General features: G+C 46.0%; 1 protein-coding gene across 3 annotated transcripts; it reads right to left on the bottom strand.

Annotated features, from left to right (window-relative positions):
* Nucleotides 1–8627: 8627 nt before the first annotated feature.
* CCDC97 (coiled-coil domain containing 97) lies at nucleotides 8628–12957 on the bottom strand. 3 transcript variants are annotated; one of them, XM_075834448.1, is made up of 5 exons: nucleotides 12632–12957; nucleotides 11048–11548; nucleotides 10124–10399; nucleotides 9567–9693; nucleotides 8628–9192 (listed from the first exon to the last, which is right to left on the bottom strand). In XM_075834448.1, the coding sequence occupies exons 1-5, from the start codon at nucleotides 12831–12833 to the stop codon at nucleotides 9039–9041; spliced, it is 1260 nt and encodes a 419-aa protein (XP_075690563.1). In that variant the 5' UTR covers nucleotides 12834–12957; the 3' UTR covers nucleotides 8628–9038. The 3 variants fall into 3 exon arrangements, with proteins under 3 accessions (XP_075690563.1, XP_075690564.1, XP_075690565.1); XM_075834449.1 differs by having other exon boundaries at nucleotides 8629–9192; nucleotides 11048–11545; XM_075834450.1 differs by having other exon boundaries at nucleotides 8629–9192; nucleotides 10133–10399; nucleotides 12632–12952.
* Nucleotides 12958–19192: the final 6235 nt, after the last annotated feature.

Genomic DNA, 19192 nt, shown 5'->3' with positions numbered 1-19192 from the left:
AAAAGTAACCCAATAATCTTCAGAAATTAACCCTATGTCCATACAAGCGACTGCAGTCTTACAATATTGGAACTTTTTTCCTCCAAGACGTGTCCGGACACAGGGTAATTATTAAGAAAGGAAAACCAGATTTATAAATATCCATTAATACAAGTATATAATTATGTCTCTCTGGTGAATCTTACTTGGTGTTTAAAATAATTCAGATTCCAGAAATTATTTAATTCTCACCTCGGGGCAGAGGAGGGGGTATGGAGGAATATGTTCTGAATTCTCAGGGTAATATCATATTTAGTGGCTGGTTGGGTGTGGGCGGTTAATAGAAGTATTCCTAACATATAAAAATTAACCCTGCATTACTCCTCAACAGCTGATTCTTTAGCTTAGCGGCGGCGGTGGAACCACATGTCCCATCAGGCTCTTCTACCCGCATGGGTTGCTCTAGAAGGTCAATTCATTGCTCGATGAAGAATCGTCCTATGCTAGTTCAGTTCTTTGCTTCCAGTAGATATCATGTGTGCTGATGGACGAGGCGACCCATGGGACCTCATTGCTTAGTACCTGACACTACATAAGTGACTCAGCTGGAGGGGAGCTGCGCATGGATTGAGTCAGGCTGTGCAGGGGAACATTGCTGAGAGCTGTGCAATGTACATGCAGAAGACCGCAAAATCCCACAGAACCTTATAAGCCAAAAAGGAGATATTCATAACTAAAGATAGGGAAAAAATAAAGAGATACAAGCAGAGGTTAGAGCGTGGGGCGAAAGGGGATACAGAGAACGATGTGGAAGGGGCGACAAGAAAAAGGGGACAAGTATAATAGAGCGGGCAAGAACACGTCAAGCTGAGGGGATCCAAAAAGGACGGGGGGGGGGGTAGCAGGGAAACAAGATGAGGGGAGATGAGGAGGACAAGGAGGTAACAAGAGCAGAAAGTCAACAAAGAGAGGGGCATGAAGGTGACAAGTGAGGGCGGCAAAACAGAGAGGGGCATAAAGGCAACAAGCATAGGGAGGCGACACAGAGAGGGGCGTGGAGGCGACAAGTGAGGGAGGCAACACACAGAGAGGGGCATGAAGGTGACAAGTGAGGGCGGCAAAACAGAGAGTGGCATAAAGGCAACAAGCATAGGGAGGTGACACAGAGAGAGGGGCGTGGAGGCGACAAGTAAGGGAGACACTATACAGAGAGGGGCATAAAATTGACAAACAAAAGGAGACGGGGCAACACAGAGAGAGGAATGAATTCGACAAGAATAGGGAGGCAACACACAGAGCGGGTCATGACAGCGACAAGCAGAGGGAGACAGGGAGGCAATACATACAGAGGGACATGGAGACCATAAGCAGAGGGAGACAAGAAAGCAACAAGTATAGGGAGACAAAGAATCAAAGAGGAAAATGGAAACAATGAGATCTGTGCGCTAAGAGACGGGGACAAGACAATAAAGAGGGGAGGAGGAAACAGACAGACAATAAGTACATGGGATAGTGAGAGAAGAACCCACAAGTGGACCTGATAATTCCAAGAATGTTGCAGATACAAAGGATCACTTTTGCAAGAGGGTCATATATATTGGTAAAATGGCAAAATATAATAAAACTGGGTCATTTTTAGGTTTGTTATTAACTGGAATAATAGAACTACTCTGTGTAACTTGTGTGATCATCTTCAACGTCCTAAAGTCAACAGCTCATAAAGCTTATAAAAAGAGCTGCTAATATCCAGGAACGGAGATATGACAGATAAAGCACTGATCGTGAGGCAGGGACTTCTCCGCCTGTCTGCGCAATGGTCCCATTGAAGAACCCAACATTTAGCCCATGGACTTCATTCTGAAGCTGACCATTCAACTGTCTACCAAGGGATGTTTTGCTAGTAGTTATTATCCTAAGATGCCCAAATGCGGATATTAATCTCTATAAACGAAAAAGTGGGAATGTCAAACTCTTTCGGGGACTAGGATTAGGGAACTAAAAGCTAACATGGCTGATAAGACGGTCCTGAGAGTAGACTCCCAAGGATGCCTGGCTGCCCCACAATGTCGATTATTGGGCAATCCCATTGCAAAAAGTTGGACAAGCCAACAAGGAGTTTATTAGATGAGACAAAAAAATAAGAAATTCTCGGCTGCACGGACCACGCCATCTTGTCTGCAAATCCACCGTCCTCATATGTCCCCCGCACATGATATCACACCAGAGATTTTACATTGCGTTCTACTTTTTGTCATCTTGCAAATGGCCTCCGCGACAAAGACAGAGGAGTGAAGAGACATGAAGTCTTTCCATCCCACCACCCTTATAAAATCAGAGGAGACTCTAAAAACCTCAGACTCAACTGAAAAAGTCTTAGAGTGCAGGATATCAAATGAGGGCACAGCTATGGCGAAAAACTTTGCACCCAGTAATCAGTATATTATGTGCCAACAGTTTTCAGCAGCTGCCCGCAAATACCCATTGGTCAACTACTGGCAGTGAGAAGAACAACGCTGCCAAGTCTGAAGCCCTATACTGACCACAGATGAGAAAATACTGCCTAGTCCTAGAGATGAAGAAGACCATCTAAGAACGGCGCAGTACTACAATGTATGACCGACTTATTCGAGAGAATCGGGTTATTTCGGAGGGAAACCACTGTGAACTCTGTCCTACTGGTGTAGTAAAGTATACATAGAATGATATATGCCAATCGGGGAATAGCCAGAGCTGATAATATGAAAGCTTGTGAACAGGTTGGACTCGGGATAAAGGTGCCAGGGAGTAATAATCACGTACGGGCACAGACAGAATCCGCCTCTTAGTCAGGATTATATTTAGAGCAAAATGCCAGTGTAATAACACAGCTAAACCACAAAGCCTGCTTGGCACGCCAGGAAAATATTCTGCCGCTGTTTATACAGCTCCCCCTGTACTACTGTGCCCATGTATTTACACGTGATAGCCTGCCCTTCTGTCTGTGAATTCAGCGAGGCTTGTGCCCTGTTGTTTGTGTAACAGGACGGGCGAGGTGTCTATCCAGAAGTGTTTGTAATAAGGGAATCTGAAAATGATATGTCCATGCAATAGAGGACGGCAGTTCCCTGATACTTGTGCATAAGGCCATATACCCATGGCTGTATTACAGCTCTATAGAAGCTTCCAAGTTTTATGGAACCGTAATATGGCCCCCATAGAAGTCTCTGGGCCCATACTATACCGCCGTATAAAAATAGGGGAAGTGTTACAAAAAGTTTGCTCACCACATATCCACTGCGTTTCTGTTGCGTTTGATTGATGCAAGTTGGTGTAAATAGATCCAAGTACTGCAGGTGCTCGTAGATATTCCCAAACTGGTCCTGTGTCGACAGAGGGCAATCAAGGCAATAGTGGTGTATAGTGAAGGTATATCCAGCACTCAAAAATAAAAGTTGTAAGGTTTATTTGGTCATATTTAAAACAAGGAAGTTAAAACAAAAAAATCCCGGGACCACGCTTACGCATTTCAGACCAGTGGGGTCCTTAATTATAGCTTTATACCGCCGTATGCCTCCAGAATCCGACAGGAAAAAAAATGGTGACATGATACATCAGATGCCATATTATGGAGGTATCAAAAAGGCACAAGAGGTTTTATTCCAGTATGCTAGCAACGTTTTGACCCAAGTGTGGGTCTTTTTCACTCTTGGGTCGAAACGTCGCTATTATGGTGGAATAAAACCTCTTGTGCCGTTTTGATACCTTAAGAAACGTGTGCTGCGGTTTTCCTTTTTTGATTTTTGATTTGACATGGCTGCGACTCTTATGCGGCGTGCACCGGATCCATAATACATTGATACAACTATCTTCCATGAGTATTGGGACTGTGATCTGCTCGATTTTCTATATTATAGAGTTATTCACCATGACACGGTGCCGTCCAGGGGGCCTTAGTACACATCTGTACAGTAGACCTCAGGCTCTTCAGTCCAGTGTATATCCCGCACAGGTGCATATACCTGCCATTGACTTTCATTGTAAAAAAACAAATACTGTGCAGTATATGTTTTCTTGTAGTATGCGCTTGTATTTGAAAGCGTAGTCGGCCATGCTCTTCAATAGTTAAAAAACAATAGCCGACGTATACCAAAAGGACTCATATTTGGCATACTTCAGGTGTAGCCGCTGGATGTATTTACCAAACGTGGGGTGAGCCTTAGGGTATGTTCACACGGCAGCGTCCATTACGGCTGAAATTACGGAGCTGTTTTCAGGAGAAAACCGCTCCGGAATTTCAGACGTAATGGCATGTTGCAGCCGTTTTTCGCAGCGTCCATTACTGGCGTAATTGGAGCTGTTTTTCTATGGAGTCAATGGAAAACGGCTCCAATTACGTCCCAAGAAGTGACAGGCACTTCTTTGACGCGGGCGTCTTTTTTACGCGCAGTCTTTTGACAGCGGCGCGTCAAAAAATGACCGTCGGCACAGAACATCGTAAAGCCCATTCAAATGAATGGGCAGATGTTTGCCGGAGCATTGGAGCCGCATTTTCGGACGTAATTCGAGGTTAAAACGCCCGAATTACGTCCGTAAATAGTGTGTGTGAACCCAGCCTAAGGGCTGTTTTACCTGCATTCACAGGGTATTTGACAGCCGGCGCCAAACATGGTGCCGGCGCGGTCGTTGGCCACGTCGTGACCGTTCCAGGGCCGCTCCTTGTGGCCTTACCCATACGTTTGTTTTTTCCCCCGTTAATCCTCCATTAACTGGTCATTCTTTCATTAAACAGACTGCCTGCCAATCGGAAAAAAATTATCTTCAAAAATGTATTGCAGTATAAACCACACATATCATATAGAAAAACAACAATTTTAATACACGCCCCCCCCCCACCCTTGCGTATAAAAAAAAGTCAGGTTGTCTGATACGTATGGGTGGTCTGTATTTGGGGGGGGGGGGGGTGTTGTACGAGGGCACCAAGTGCCTTGGCTCCTTTTTGCATCTGTCGGCAAGTTTCCATTTCAGGTCTATGGGCACCTTTAGGGGTGGTGGGTGAAGGAACACTATCCTGCAGCTCGTGTATTTGGGGGAAGGTGAGGGGGTCTCCACATTCGCAGAGGTGAGAAGTCCCCGTGTCCTGTTGTCTGTTTACGAGGAAGGGTTGGGAGCGAAGGGTGAAGTTACATCTGTCGCTAATTAGACCTTAGTGACTCACCAAGGAGGATGCCAACTGTGTTGGGGGCACTGCAGGGGGTATGGGAAAAGAGTATAGGGAGAGATGGTCTTATTATTCATCTGTATTACCAGAAAACACGTGCTCCATACTAGGAGGGGTCGGCAATCCCCCCCCCCCCCCCTACATCTGTTTTTGCTTTAACCTTTTGAATCGCATTAGGATGAATGAAAGAGGCACAGGTCGTCTGCAGCCGGCAGCACATGCAGCTTCTACCGTGCTGCAGAACACATAACTGGGGCGCGTGAGCTTATACACAGCAACCAATCTGAACCAGCAGTGCTGCAGTGTAAAGCATGGTGGAGGGCAGTCTGTGATAAGCCAATGAGCCTAACTGTGCCCGAAGAGCTAGAATGAAGGAAACACTGAAGAAAATATGTAGCAGATAGGTTTTACCCATAGGTATCCAGTTGCATAGAATTTCTAAGCCTACAGCCGGACATCAGCGATATAAATATGACTAATATATGTGACTATGCAGACATTAATAAGGGGGATGGTGGGGAGGAGAATGGAACAGGTTGAGGATGGAAGTAAACAAAGTGATACAACCCCTTTAAAAGCCACAGTTACTAAATATATTTAAAAGATCCTTTTACAGCGGCAGCACTAATTAAAGATATAGCACGTCGATCGGCACTTGTTGAGCTCCATTCACATGAAGCAATCATTGTACTGTATGAGAACAAAGGAGATCGTTCATTCCCATACAGATTGCATCACTGTGAGATGTGTTGCCGACAACGATGATTTTTAGGACCGCATAAAAGACGGGAACAAGCATTTGCTCATTTATCGACAGATCGCTGGGCCGTTTTATACACGCCGATGATTGGGAAGAAGCTTGGGTCTTTACCGGTGATAAATTACCCGTCCGTTCCAGAATCTTACCATCCAATTTAGGGCACAGACACGGATACATGCAAGTACTGGCACAATGACTGCTTGGTCTGATCCCATATCAATGTGATGATCAACCCTAATGATCACAAACTAATCAGAAGTACTGCCATCTAGTGGTGGAAATACATACTTCATCGTATACCGTACGTCTATGAGCTTCTAGGTAACAGTAGCGTGAAGTAACTCAAGGCACATAAGCAAGGATTTCACCAAGTCAGGTGCAGAAATGGAAGAGATAAAAGCTGCTCCAACACAAGGGGAAGATTTATCAAAATGAGTGATAGGAAAAATGGTTCAGATTTAGGAGGGCAGCGGACTTATATACAGATACAGACCACTGTTTATACCTCAAATACCCACTCGTTGTCTATATACCCACAGCTGACCAGGGTTACATAACGGAGGGCAACTGCAACGAGGGACTGCTGAGCCATTCAATGCCAGGACCTCTAATCCTCTGCATAGCGTTAGTCATGTAACAGCAGTGAATGGAAAGCTTTACAGACTTCTCCCATCAACAGTCTACGTAGTAATGGTCAGCAGCCTACGTGGTAATGGTCAGCAGCCTACGTAGTGTAATGGTCAGCAGCCTACGTAGTGTAATGGTCAGCAGCCTACGTAGTGTAATGGTCAGCAGCCTACGTGGTAGTGGTCAGCAGCCTGCGTGGTAGTGGTCAGCAGCCTGCGTAGTAATGGTCAGCAGCCTGCGTAGTAATGGTCAGCAGCCTGCGTAGTAATGGTCAGCAGCCTGCGTAGTAATGGTCAGCAGCCTACGTGGTAATGGTCAGCAGCCTGCGTGGTAATGGTCTGCAGCCTGCGTGGTAGTGGTCAGCAGCCTGCGTGGTAGTGGTCAGCAGCCTGCGTGGTAGTGGTCAGCAGCCTGCGTGGTAGTGGTCAGCAGCCTGCGTGGTAGTGGTCAGCAGCCTGCGTAGTAATGGTCAGCAGCCTGCGTAGTAATGGTCAGCAGCCTGCGTAGTAATGGTCAGCAGCCTGCGTAGTAATGGTCAGCAGCCTGCGTAGTAACGGTCAGCAGCCTGCGTAGTGTAATGGTCAGCAGCCTACGTAGTAATGGTCAGCAGCCTACGTAGTAATGGTCAGCAGCCTACGTAGTGTAATGGTCAGCAGCCTGCGTAGTGTAATGGTCAGCAGCCTGCGTAGTGTAATGGTCAGCAGCCTGCGTAGTGTAATGGTCAGCAGCCTGCGTAGTGTAATGGTCAGCAGCCTGCGTAGTGTAATGGTCAGCAGCCTGCGTAGTGTAATGGTCAGCAGCCTGCGTAGTGTAATGGTCAGCAGCCTACGTAGTAATGGTCAGCAGCCTACGTAGTAATGGTTCTGTGTCCAGGAGTCATCACTAGACCCGTGCCCTAATATTGCACTTGCTGCCACCTGTTCTTAAAGTCTAATCACAGATTCAGGTTAACTTGTCACTTGAAGCAGAGGCATGACTCGAAGATCCGGGACCCCAATGCAAAATCTAGAACAGGGCCCCCACCTACCATTTATAATACTGGTGTCTTCTTATGCAGCTATAGGGCTTTTGGGCCCCCTTAGGGCCCGATTGCGAATGCTACCTCTGCAATCCCTATCGCTACACCCCTGATTTGAGGATAGATGATGCAGCTCAAACGTGGGCAATGTCACTGCTCCGAATAGGAATAAAGTCAGCATAGCTCCCTCTACTAGATACTGGAGAACAGACGGCTGCGCTCACATCTGCGTTAGGGGCCTCCGTCACAGATCAGGTAAATAATGCATGCTGCGCTTTTTTTCAGGTAAAACGACAGACACCTGGGTGAAAACCCGACAGTACACATTAAAGCCAATGGGTTCCGTCGAGCGCCGATGTCCTTCGTGCAACGGATCCGGAGCTTCCCGTATTTTCGTTGTTCTGCTTCTATGACAGAGCAGAGAAATAGTAACACCGAACGCAGATGTGAAAGAAGCCGAATGTGGAAGTTGTTTTTGTTATATGATAGCAAAGTCTAGCCTAAAGGCCTTGGGTCTACTACAGAGCCATAAGAGCAATCAGCGAGCCAATCTCCAGTGTAATATGGGTATTAGAGGGCCCGTACAAAATATGGCCGAGGCGCGGTAAAAACGGTGTGTGGTTTTTGCTGCCCTTCCTGTTCCTCGACCGCATTGTGTACGGACACTCTTAAAGCATGAGGCGCTTTGTACCACTTACCTCAATTCTGTCATTGTTACCATTATGTGTAAATATGCGGTATAGCGCCATTAATCATCCAAACATTGAATTGATAAGTTCTTTTTTTCTCCATCTGGGAAAGCTGGGTGACATTTGATTTGGCCGCCAATATATCATCCACAGGGGAGTTTTCATTACATATAACAGCTCCTTCCCCTCCTGTAACGCTCCATAACTAGGCTGATTTGCCATGTTCATGAAACTAGAAAAGCTGGGTGACAACAGCAGTGGCGATTGTAATGGTGGCCATACTGGTTGTCACCCAGCTTTCCCAAAAATATAACAAAAAGAGAATGGACATTAGAGGAGACCTTCAAAATATCACTTATCAAACCAACTTTTACAGTGTTTGCAATCACTTGTATATATTTGTAAACCTCTCCGGCATTTCTCATACAAGACTATAATAGAAAAGAACAGCACAACACACATAACTTGCTCCTTATGAGCAACATGTTTTGAATAGTAATTTTTTTTTCATCAAAACCTTCAAATTCAGTTCATAAATTGGCTCCGGGGCTATTTTGGACCTCACTAAACTTTTGTGGTTGTAAGAAAACATGTTTTCATTGGAAAGTCCTCTTGTATGGAGCAGCCAATAAGCGTGACTGGATCTCTGCTGCCATCTAGTGTCCAGCACAGTACATAGACTCTGTATTCGACGTCATTAGTTCCAGACAAGAGGCTGTAAAGGTTGTTCCCATCCATGTCATAGGATTTCAGGGATATAGAATATAATCACTCACTGCTGTCGCTTCTATGTCCGTTCTCCCTTTGATACTCTGCTGCTTTCATCTCATCTAGATCCTCGTGGTCGTCATCAAAGTATCGTTCTTCTTCATCACGATTGACAATGTCCAAGTTATCAAAGTCTGGGTTATCATCGACTTCACTAATAAAGAAATAGCACAAATACTGGATTTAAAAAAAAAATGGTAGAGAAAAAGGGCAATCCAGCTGTGAACATTTTTCACCCCCCTTCCCTAATTGCTAAAATAGGGGAGCTCAGCCCACCGATCCTACCCCAGCACACCCTAGGTGTAGAGGAGTTGTATTAGGCAGCGGCTGGAAACAGCAGATCGCTCTTACTCAAAAACTCCAAGAGAGGGCGCCTGTCAGTTCCTCATCCAGCCCCCTCTAAAACCCCAACGTCCAATAAATAAGTTGGTCGGTTGCTATGGCAACTCATCCACTTTTTTTTTTTTATTGCGCTGAGTATCATACATTTTTCATCTGGGTCCTAGTAAAACATGAACCCTCACTTACCTGTAGTCAAATTCTCGATCTTTACCGTCCAAGAACCTCTGATGCATGCGGCTGGTGAATTCCTCCCTCATTAGCGCCCGCTCTTCGCTGTCTACCTCTTGCTCCTCGTCAGACGGCAGTTCAGACTCTGTGGGACAAAGGACCCAGTAGGTGATGCTTAAAGAAGGAACGGTGGAAAATTAAAAGACGTTGCATGTAAACCTTAAGAGGGTTATTCACGGTGAAGACGGTCGACAAGGTTACATCGCGAAGGATGGACGTCACTGCGCCAAAGGATGCCGATAGTGGACGACAGATTGTTATTACAGGTTCCTAGTGACGGACTGTATATAATACGTACAATGTTAAAGAAGCTGTCCAACACAGGGAAACTCTATATACCTGTATAGAGCTTGAAAAGTGACAACTTCACTCACCGAACAGTTGTCACATCTTTCTTCCCTCTATTGCCCCAAACAGCTCAGCAGGGGGCGATAATGAGCAAAAAGCTCCTCAAAGGGGTATACTGTATCCTGGATGTGAATATGAAGGTGTTGGTTCTTTAGAATGGGGACTACCTGGCTCACCTTTCTCTTCATGGTCGTTGTCCTCATCCTCTTCCTCCTCCTCCTCCTCTTCACAGTTCTGCTCCATCTCCCGCTGGGCTTCCAGCTTCCACTGTAGGGATTGCTCCTGGCATGATTCGAGGAGAACGTCTGATAGAGAACTTGCCTGAGCCATGTCCCGACTGTTCTGTGACATGATCTCCTCCTCGCTCTGGTACTGACCCACATAATGCTCATACATGAGGGGGTCCCGAGCCCGCATCTGCTCATCACTGAAATATTCCCCGGCTAATGAAAGAATATAGAAATATATACACAAGAGTCAGAATAGTGGGATAGTAAGAGCCGGTAGTAGAGTAAGGGCCCTTTTACACGGGCCAATAATCGGGCACACGAGCGTTCATATGAATGCTGGAAATTACCAGTTCAAAGCCCTCAACTACTCTACTGTGTCCATGACAAAACTTTTCTGCCCAAAAAAACCATCCACATCAATGTCCACACAGAGTTGACACCATTCAATCCGGTTAGGATGTGGACATTATTATGGATGGTGATTTGTATCTAAGGAAGAACAACGGCAAAGCACAGGCAGGAAGTGTTGTCATAAGGTCATAGGATTAAAGGATAGACCATCAATGTTTAAGTCCCAGGAAAACCCCTTTAACCCCTTCCTGACGTCCGTCGTATATATATGGCGGAGGCCAGGAGGAAAAGCATGGAGCGAGCTAACAGGCTAAGCCCGCTCCATAACTTGTATGTGTCGGCTGTATGTTACAGCCAACACCCGCTCATTTAACCCCTTAGATGCTGCGGTCAGTAGCGACTGCGGCATCTAAGCCATTTGCATGAGAGGGGCTATTTAAAGCGCCAACTCTTGACCACCAGTAGGGTGTGATAGCGAGCTGAGAGATTCCTATATTGAAAGCGTCATACCTGAGATGAGCTGCTGGAGGGCGGCGTACCTCTTGTTCCGGACCCTCGTATGATGGACTTTCTTGAGTGAGGCTTTACGGATCTCCTTGAAGTAGAAGTCAGCGGTGTAGTCGCCAGATAAGTGGCCAAAGCATTCAAGATGTTCTTCTTTAAGAACCTTCCGGAAACGCTCCAGAAAGATGAGGGGCTTGGTCTTGTACAGGTCCAGAAGCATTGACATCTTCTGTTCATGACTGAACTCGGGCTCTCCTATTTGCTGGCTGCGGATGGGCACTTTGCTTGCACCGATCTCCGTGAACATATCTAATAGAGGGCCACTGACCAGGGCCGGGTCCGGACTTATGGGGTCTTCACGGCTGCCCAAACACCTGGCCACTTTCAGAGCATTGGCCAGCACTTTGCCATCGTCTACACTGGTGTCCATTTCATCATCACATATGGGTTGGTCATCTTCGGTCTTTTTGTCCTGGACTTCTCCAGCAGATTCTGATTCGCCATCTTCTTGAAATAAATAAATATATATATATATATAATCATCAAATAGAAAACATTATAAATTATTGATGGTTACCAGTGTTTCGGAATTTTACAAGCTTGAATAGGTTGTGCGAAATAAAAAAAAATAAAAAAGGTTCTGCGCCCCCCCCCCCCCCCCCCAAACAGCGCCACTCTTGTCCATGGTCTGTGTGTGGCATTGCATTATTCAAGTGAATAGGACTGAGCTGCAATACCAGACACAGCCTATAAATTAGGGTGGCGCTGTTTCTTGGAATCTCAGAAAACCCTGGAATGTGGCGATTTCCCTGTTCCTCACAGTTGTTCCGCATAGATGTCAGGGAGGCGTAGAACATTTTACGTCAACCTGTGATCCGGCGTCCATAGACAGACTACTGGTTCCCATAATAATGTATTAAAGGGTAAGTCGAAAAGGGGCAGATCATGAGTTGCTCCCCTAAAACCTACCTCCTGTGGATCCAAATCACCATCCACATCAATATTTACATCCTACCTGCCCTGAATAGTACAACACCGGCCGTGTGGTCCGCAGGCGCAGCTTTACTTACTTGACCTGCAAAAACGAGCGCTGCACGGTTATTGGTTGCTATGGGCAACAAGACCAGTTTTTCTGTTCAGATACTTGAGGCGGCAAAGTCTCCATGACAACAATACACCTGACAGCAGGTGCCACCGTGGCCGATTACAGTAGCGTGTGATCCGCCACGAAGGACAGTTTCGTATTGCGTTGTATTCAGTCGGCGTCATTACAAACATCTCAGGAACGGTAGTGGTTCATGACAGACTTTACTGCGTTATAACCGCTTCCATTTTGTCCCAGCCACATAACCTCAGGTGTTCGCAACGCAGCTGTCGCCAACGTAACCGTCTTCCATGGAAGTGAATGGAAAAACTGATTCCTATGACGCTCACTACAAGTGGCAGCCAGGCCGTTTACATTGTAGGTTGATGCAGGAAATGATGAATATTTCTATCATTCTCATAATGTCACATGCTGCTTCCAAGACACCCCCTAACATGAAAAGCACCACCCTTAAGAACAAGACACCGACTAAGTTCATAACTCACTATCTGGTTCCTTCTTCTCTTCCTCCTCCTCATTTCCAACTTCTAATTCCGATTTCCCAGGCAACTCCTCACAAATCTGACTGGACGCCGTCATCTTGCTACTCCCGGATGTTGAGCTTTCCCCGACCGGAAGCCCGACAACAGCCATCTTGCTACACCCACGCAGTACATTACTGAACCGGCGCCACCTTTCTACACCCATCGATACCGGCAATTTAACCCCTTACATGCTGCGGTCAATAGCGACTGCGGCATCTAAGGCGTTTGACAGAGGGAGGGGGCTCCCTCTGTCAGTCCATCGCCCCCCCCCCCCGCAACGACGCGACTGCGGGGCGCCGACGGGTTCCCATGGCAGCCGGGGGTTTAGCAAAGACCCTCAGGTCTGCCAGCGGTGATGTATCTGCCATTAGGCCCTGCAGAGGCATTGCCTAATAGATTTCCTGTTCGTGTAATACGGACAGGCAATCATTCCAAAGCATTGCACAAGCCCTAAAAGCATCCCTGATCCCTGCTTCTAGTCCCCTAGTGGGACAAAAAAAAATATTTATATTATGTTGTTTTTTTTTAAAAAACAACAAAAAGAAAACTTCTGCCCCCCCCAATAAATAAAGTTATTTAATTAAAAAATCAGTTTACCATAAAAAATAAAATACATATTAGGAACTGTCTCAATAGTAACGGGCCGTGGAATAACGGTAACTTACTATTTATACCGCACGGCACATGGAAAAAAAATAAATAAAAGAAAAACCTATGACAGATTTGCAGATTTTTTTTCCATGCCCCTCAGAATGATTTTGATATAAAATATTCGATAAATTGTATGTAACCTAAAATGGTACCAATAAAATCTACAAAATCTACAACTCATCCCAAAAAAAGATAAGCCCTCAATACAGCTACATTGATGGAAAAATAAAGAAGTTATGGCTCTTGAAACTCGAGGAAAAAAATAAAACCCGGCTTGGTCATTCAAGCTCCAGCGTGGAGACACGTTCTATGCCACTCCGATAGCTCCTGCTATGAACGGCGTGTGACCGCAACAGGAGATTCCGGGACTAGAGAGTCAGCAAAAGGAGCTTCATCGCTGGAGCGGAGGACACTTTAGACTATTACTTTATACCATCCCCTGCCCTCCTGCCTATTTATTAAAGTCCCAGAAAACCCTTTTAAGGGCAAAACAGGCCTGGTCATTAATTAAAAAAAACCTTTTTTTCACTTGTCGGTCTCTCTCTGATGATGACATCAGAAATGAGATCAGAGATGGCGACAGGAGCTTTCTCCTGTGGACGACGTCATACATGGCTGTGATTGGTCAGTCTCTGAAGACTGACCAATCACAGCAATCGCCGGCATGGGGGCATGCAGATTGGTCCCCAGCCCGGCAACAGAGGCGGTCGGCTGTGAATGACAGCTGCCATGGCGGTGTTATCACTGTGATTTCACATAGTGACCGTTTATTCCTGCTCCGCAATAGTACTGCGCCAGTCTGCTTCAATAAGCGGCGTGTGCCATACTATTGCGGAGCAGGTCCGCAACAGGTTAAAGGGGTTTTCCAGTCCCATAAAATTGATGGCCTATCCTGCTTCCCCTTCATTTCCACCGCTCGTACTGTAAGTTGCCGACACACTTGTAACGGCGGTTCGCAGTATTACAGCCTTCTCCTATTGAAGTGAATACTGTAAGGCTGGGTTCACACGAGCATGTTACCTCCGTAATGGACGGAACGTATTTCGGCCGCAAGTCCCGGACTGAACAAAGTGCAAGGAGCCGGGCTCCTAGCATCATAGTTATGTACGATGCTAAGAGTCCCTGCCTCTCCGTGGAACTACTGTCCCGTACTGAAAACATCATTACAGTAAGGGACAGTTGTCCCGCAGCGAGACAGGGACTCCTAGCATCGTACATAACTATGATGCTAGGAGTCCGGCTCCCTGCACTGTGTTCGGTCCGGGTCTTCCGGCCGAAATACGTTCCGTCCATTACGGAGGTAACATGCTCGTGTCAACCCAGCCTAATACTATGACCCGTCGCTACAAGTGTGTCGGCAACTTACAGTACGAGCGGTGGAAATGAAGGGGAAGCAGCGCTTGTACGAGTGCTGTGGCCCCTTCAAAACAGCTGATTGGCGGGGGTGCCGGGAGTCGGACTCCGACTGATCACATATTGATGGCCATCGATTTTTTGGGACTAGGAAACCCTGCGAAGGTGTTAAAATACATTGAAACCTTTTCTGTTTTAGGGTATGAGCAGTTTTGTGGCGTAATTGCAGAAAAAAAAAAAAAGGGCAACATTTTTGTCAAAACCGTCACAAAAATCTACTCTTGTGGATATATTCTTAACATTTTATTGTGGGCTTTCTTTCTGGAGGGGGCTTCAACCTCTTTGTATACTTTTCTAGAAGTGTACAATCACCCAAATAATCCCATTGATTCTCTATTCCATTGTCCGGTTACAGTAAATCACATACATTAGGGTCTATTAGGTTTTCGAATCTGATCTGTTAGAAATAGAAGCCTGGTCTCCCTCACCTTCCTGCTGCTCGATTCCTCTTGTTCATTCAGTTCAAGGTGTATAAAAAAAACAAAACCTTACATTACGGTTGTAAAGAGCGTCTCTCACTCCGGAGGACCTGTCCTGTCCTGTCCTGCCCTGTCCTGCATTACAGACAATCCCTTAATATGCCTATGCACTGTGTAATGCCTAATTTCTCCTGTGGTGGCACTGCAGGGAAATTGAACACTTACTGCCAGGTTTCTCTAGCTGATCACTGGGGGTCCGAGCAGGGGGACACTGAGTGATCAGTTTATTGTCAAGGGACCCTTCTGACAAGTAGGGATTGTCTAAAATGAAGAACCCCTCGTTAACACGCAATATGGAGACCCGAATTGTGCACCAAGTATATTTACAAGAGACATCAATTAAACGTCTACAACGTCATTTTCAGCCTAGTTGCGCTCTCTGGATAATCTCTTTTCTTTAGAAGGGTCCCTGACAATAAGTAGATGACACAATCTTGCAGCTGAGACCCCCAGCGATTAAGGGCCTGTTCACATCACCATTCGCTTTCCGTTCCAGGGTTCCGTCAGAGGTTTCCGTCGGGTGAACCCCGCAACGGAAAGCACAGCTTCCGTTTCAGTCACTATTGATCTCAATGGTGACGGAAACATCGCTAATGGTTTCCCTTCGTCACTATTCCGGCAGGTTTCCGGTTTTCCGACGGAATTACTAGCGCAGTCGACTCCACTATTGATTCCGTCGGAACCCCGGAACGGAAACCTCCGATGGAACCCCCGGAACGGAAAGTGAACGGTCTTTTTTCACAGATGGAATAAGGACCGTATTTACGCACACCCTTCTGTATATACACTGATGAAACACAGATGCCTACTGATCTGTATTTACGGACAGTATTTCGGGATAGATGACGATACTGTCGTGTGCATGGGGCCTAAAGGTGTTTTCCACATTGCATTGTTCTGCAAGAGATCTGGATGGAGTTTGTACGTTCTTCCTGTTCCATAAGATCCTCTGGGTCTGTGGTCTTCAACCTGTGGCTCTACAGCGGTTGCAAAGTTGCAGGTCCCAGAATGCCTGGACAGCGGCAGTCTGTTGGGATCCGCTGAGAGTTGTAGTTTCACAACAGTTGGAGAGTCAAAAGTAAGAGAATATTGCGTACTCCAGCGTCCTCCCAAACTTCAATTACATGGCCATCTACCCTTTCACGGCTGGCGCTTTCCTGTATGGAAATTACACACATGACCCTGGAGCGCAATATAAAATCAAGCAAGTTCTCCGTGGATTAGTTTAATTGTGAATTCACATTAGAATGGGAAAAATCGAGCAATTTCAATCAAGGCATTAGACTAGCCGGGGCCAGTAATTCAGACTCTGCCAACCTTGTGGGCTTGTGTTGCGCAACGGTGTGGAGTGTATATAAAAAATGGTGTGATCAAGAAAAACCATCCAGAGAAAGGGGATCCTGTCAACATGAAAACCACGTAGACAAAAGGGGTCAGAGGACGATGTCAGGAATCCTTGTGATAACCAGGCGGCGCACAGTCAGGGTAACTGCAGCCGAATACAACGCTGGTGCTCCAACTAATGTGTCCAAACACAGGACTCCACGTTCCTTAGTACGGACATAACAGCAGACGAGAGCCATAACTGTCCAAGGGAAACAGAAAGACAAGACTCCTGTGGGCAAAAACTGGATCACTGATGAATAGAAAAACCATCGCCTGGTCAGATGAATCCAGATTTCTGTTCCACCATGCTGATAGGAGGGGCAGAATTTGGCACAGGCAGCGTGAATCGATGAACCCTCCCTGTCAGGTGTGAACAGTTCAGGCTTTTGGAGGTGGAGTAATGGTGTGGGGAATTTTTTTTTGGCACATCCTCGGTCCCCTGATATCTGTGGATGGACTATTGTACAGTAGGGCTTCCCTGAGGATTGTGGCCGACCAAGTTCATCTCTTCAGCTGTTTACCCTATGGCAGAGGGACACTTTAGCGGCAACTGCAAGAAGCTCTCCTGTTCGCGTGTGCCAAATTTTTTTTATACACGTGGAGATATTCCTCCATAAGAGCACTGCTTGCAGTAGAGTATACCTCCGTATTACAGTGCAAAGCGGAGGCGACATACAGCAGCACATGTAGGACCTACCGCTGTAGTACGCAGCCACATGCACTTTGAGTGCTGTCACAGCACAGGCTTTATAAGAGTTGTACAAGATTTGAAAAACAATACTACTCTTTTCCAGACACAGCACCACTATTGTCTTCAGGCTGTGTCTGGTACTGCAGGTCAGTCCCACGAATGGATTTGAGCTACAGTGTAAGGCCTCACGCACACGGCCAGCCAGACAGCCGCCTGCAATTTTGGCTCGTGCTTCCATACAGAGTATGGGAGCACAGCCCGTAAAATGCAAGAAATAGGACACGTCTTGTCTCCTGTGGTACACTTCTACAGCCCAGACACCTTCCCGAAACTAAACGGGAAGGTGTCCGTGGACAATAGAAGCGAATGGGTCCACAATTATGAACGATTTTTACGCTCGAGTGCATGGGGCCTAAGAGACAGCCACTAATCAAACATTGATGACTTAGTTCTGGAGAACTCCTTTAAACCCCCAGGGGAAGGAATAACCAGGCGAATGAACAATTTTGAAAGGGTCGTGTTAGTGGAGATTAAAGGGGCTAAGTTTGTCCAGGTTTTTCACTTGTAATGAGAAGCTTATTATAGGTGGCACATATGGGTGAGGGTGGTCTCAAGCAGGAGCAAGTTAACAACTCTTAAATTCATACGTTGTCTCAATGAGAATAAAGGGAGAAGAATTTTTAATACAAGTAATTAGAAAGTTAATTTGTATTAGCATTACCACTTATGGCCAAAATAAAAAATTACTCAAAAGGGGTTATGTGGGGAACAAAAATGACCGGCGTAGTCACTGCAGTACGCTCGCTAATATACAGTCCGGTCCCTCGTCGCGCTGATTCTGAGATTTTTTTTTTTTATAGCGCTGGCAGGGGACCGGAAGTCTAGTTGAACAGCCTTCTCTGAAGACAATACAACTCTTCATCACGTAACCGACCTCGCTGTACTCTATGTACTCGCTGTACCGCTGCTAGTACAACGGGGCCGGTCACATGATGAGTCATATCGTCAAAGAAGACTGTGCAACCAGACTTCCTGTCCCCGTCAGCGCTATAAAAATCTATGAAAATCTCATACTGACTCTCGGCACCGCTGCCAATCAGCTGTTTTGAAGGGGCCCCTTCATTCCCTATCTGCTCGTACTGTGAATCGCTGACACTTCATGAAGGCCATAATACTGTGAACCGCGGCTACAAGTGTGTCAGCGCTTTAGTGTGAGCAGATGAGGAATGAAGGGGAAGCAGCGCTCGGACGATTGCCACAGCCTCTTAAACAGCTGATCGGCGGGAGTGCTGGTAGTTGGACCCCCACTGATCAGATATTGAAGGCCTATGCTGAGGATATGTCATCCATTTCTTATGACTGGACAACCTCTTTAATCCTAGACAGTCCCATGGGTGTGAACCGCATCCTATATATTTCTGTCCTGGCTACATGTGATAAGCGGACTTCTGATATAGACAAGGGCCACATTTGCCCCTCAGTAATGTAACCGTTTGACCACCACGGCCCGTCTGCCGCTAAATACTGCGCACGTTATCTGCGCTACTCCACTCATATTAAACGCATGAATAAAAACAGAACACAATTTTTTTTTTTTTTTTCAAAATTCAATACTCACTCCCATCCAAATAAAATAAAGAATTACAAATGTCTTAACACAGTAATGGGAAATGTAACTCAAGACAGAAAGGGACATGTCAGGTCCAACCACTGGGTTATGGAAAAAGATAAAATAAAAATTAAATCCATAAAACATTAATATTCTCCAATAAAATAAAAGTCAAAGATTCATATTTTTCTTTTTTTTAACAATAAAAGGGTAAGAGAAAAACAAAACGTCAGAGCCTATTGTGGTACAGGATCCATGCAGGCATGATGCGGAGGGGTAGAAAGGAAACAAAT

The sequence above is a fragment of the Rhinoderma darwinii genome, chromosome 8 (assembly GCF_050947455.1).
Source record: "Rhinoderma darwinii isolate aRhiDar2 chromosome 8, aRhiDar2.hap1, whole genome shotgun sequence".
In the NCBI taxonomy this organism is placed as follows: domain Eukaryota; kingdom Metazoa; phylum Chordata; class Amphibia; order Anura; family Rhinodermatidae; genus Rhinoderma; species Rhinoderma darwinii.
This window is presented reverse-complemented; position numbering and strand designations above follow the sequence as displayed.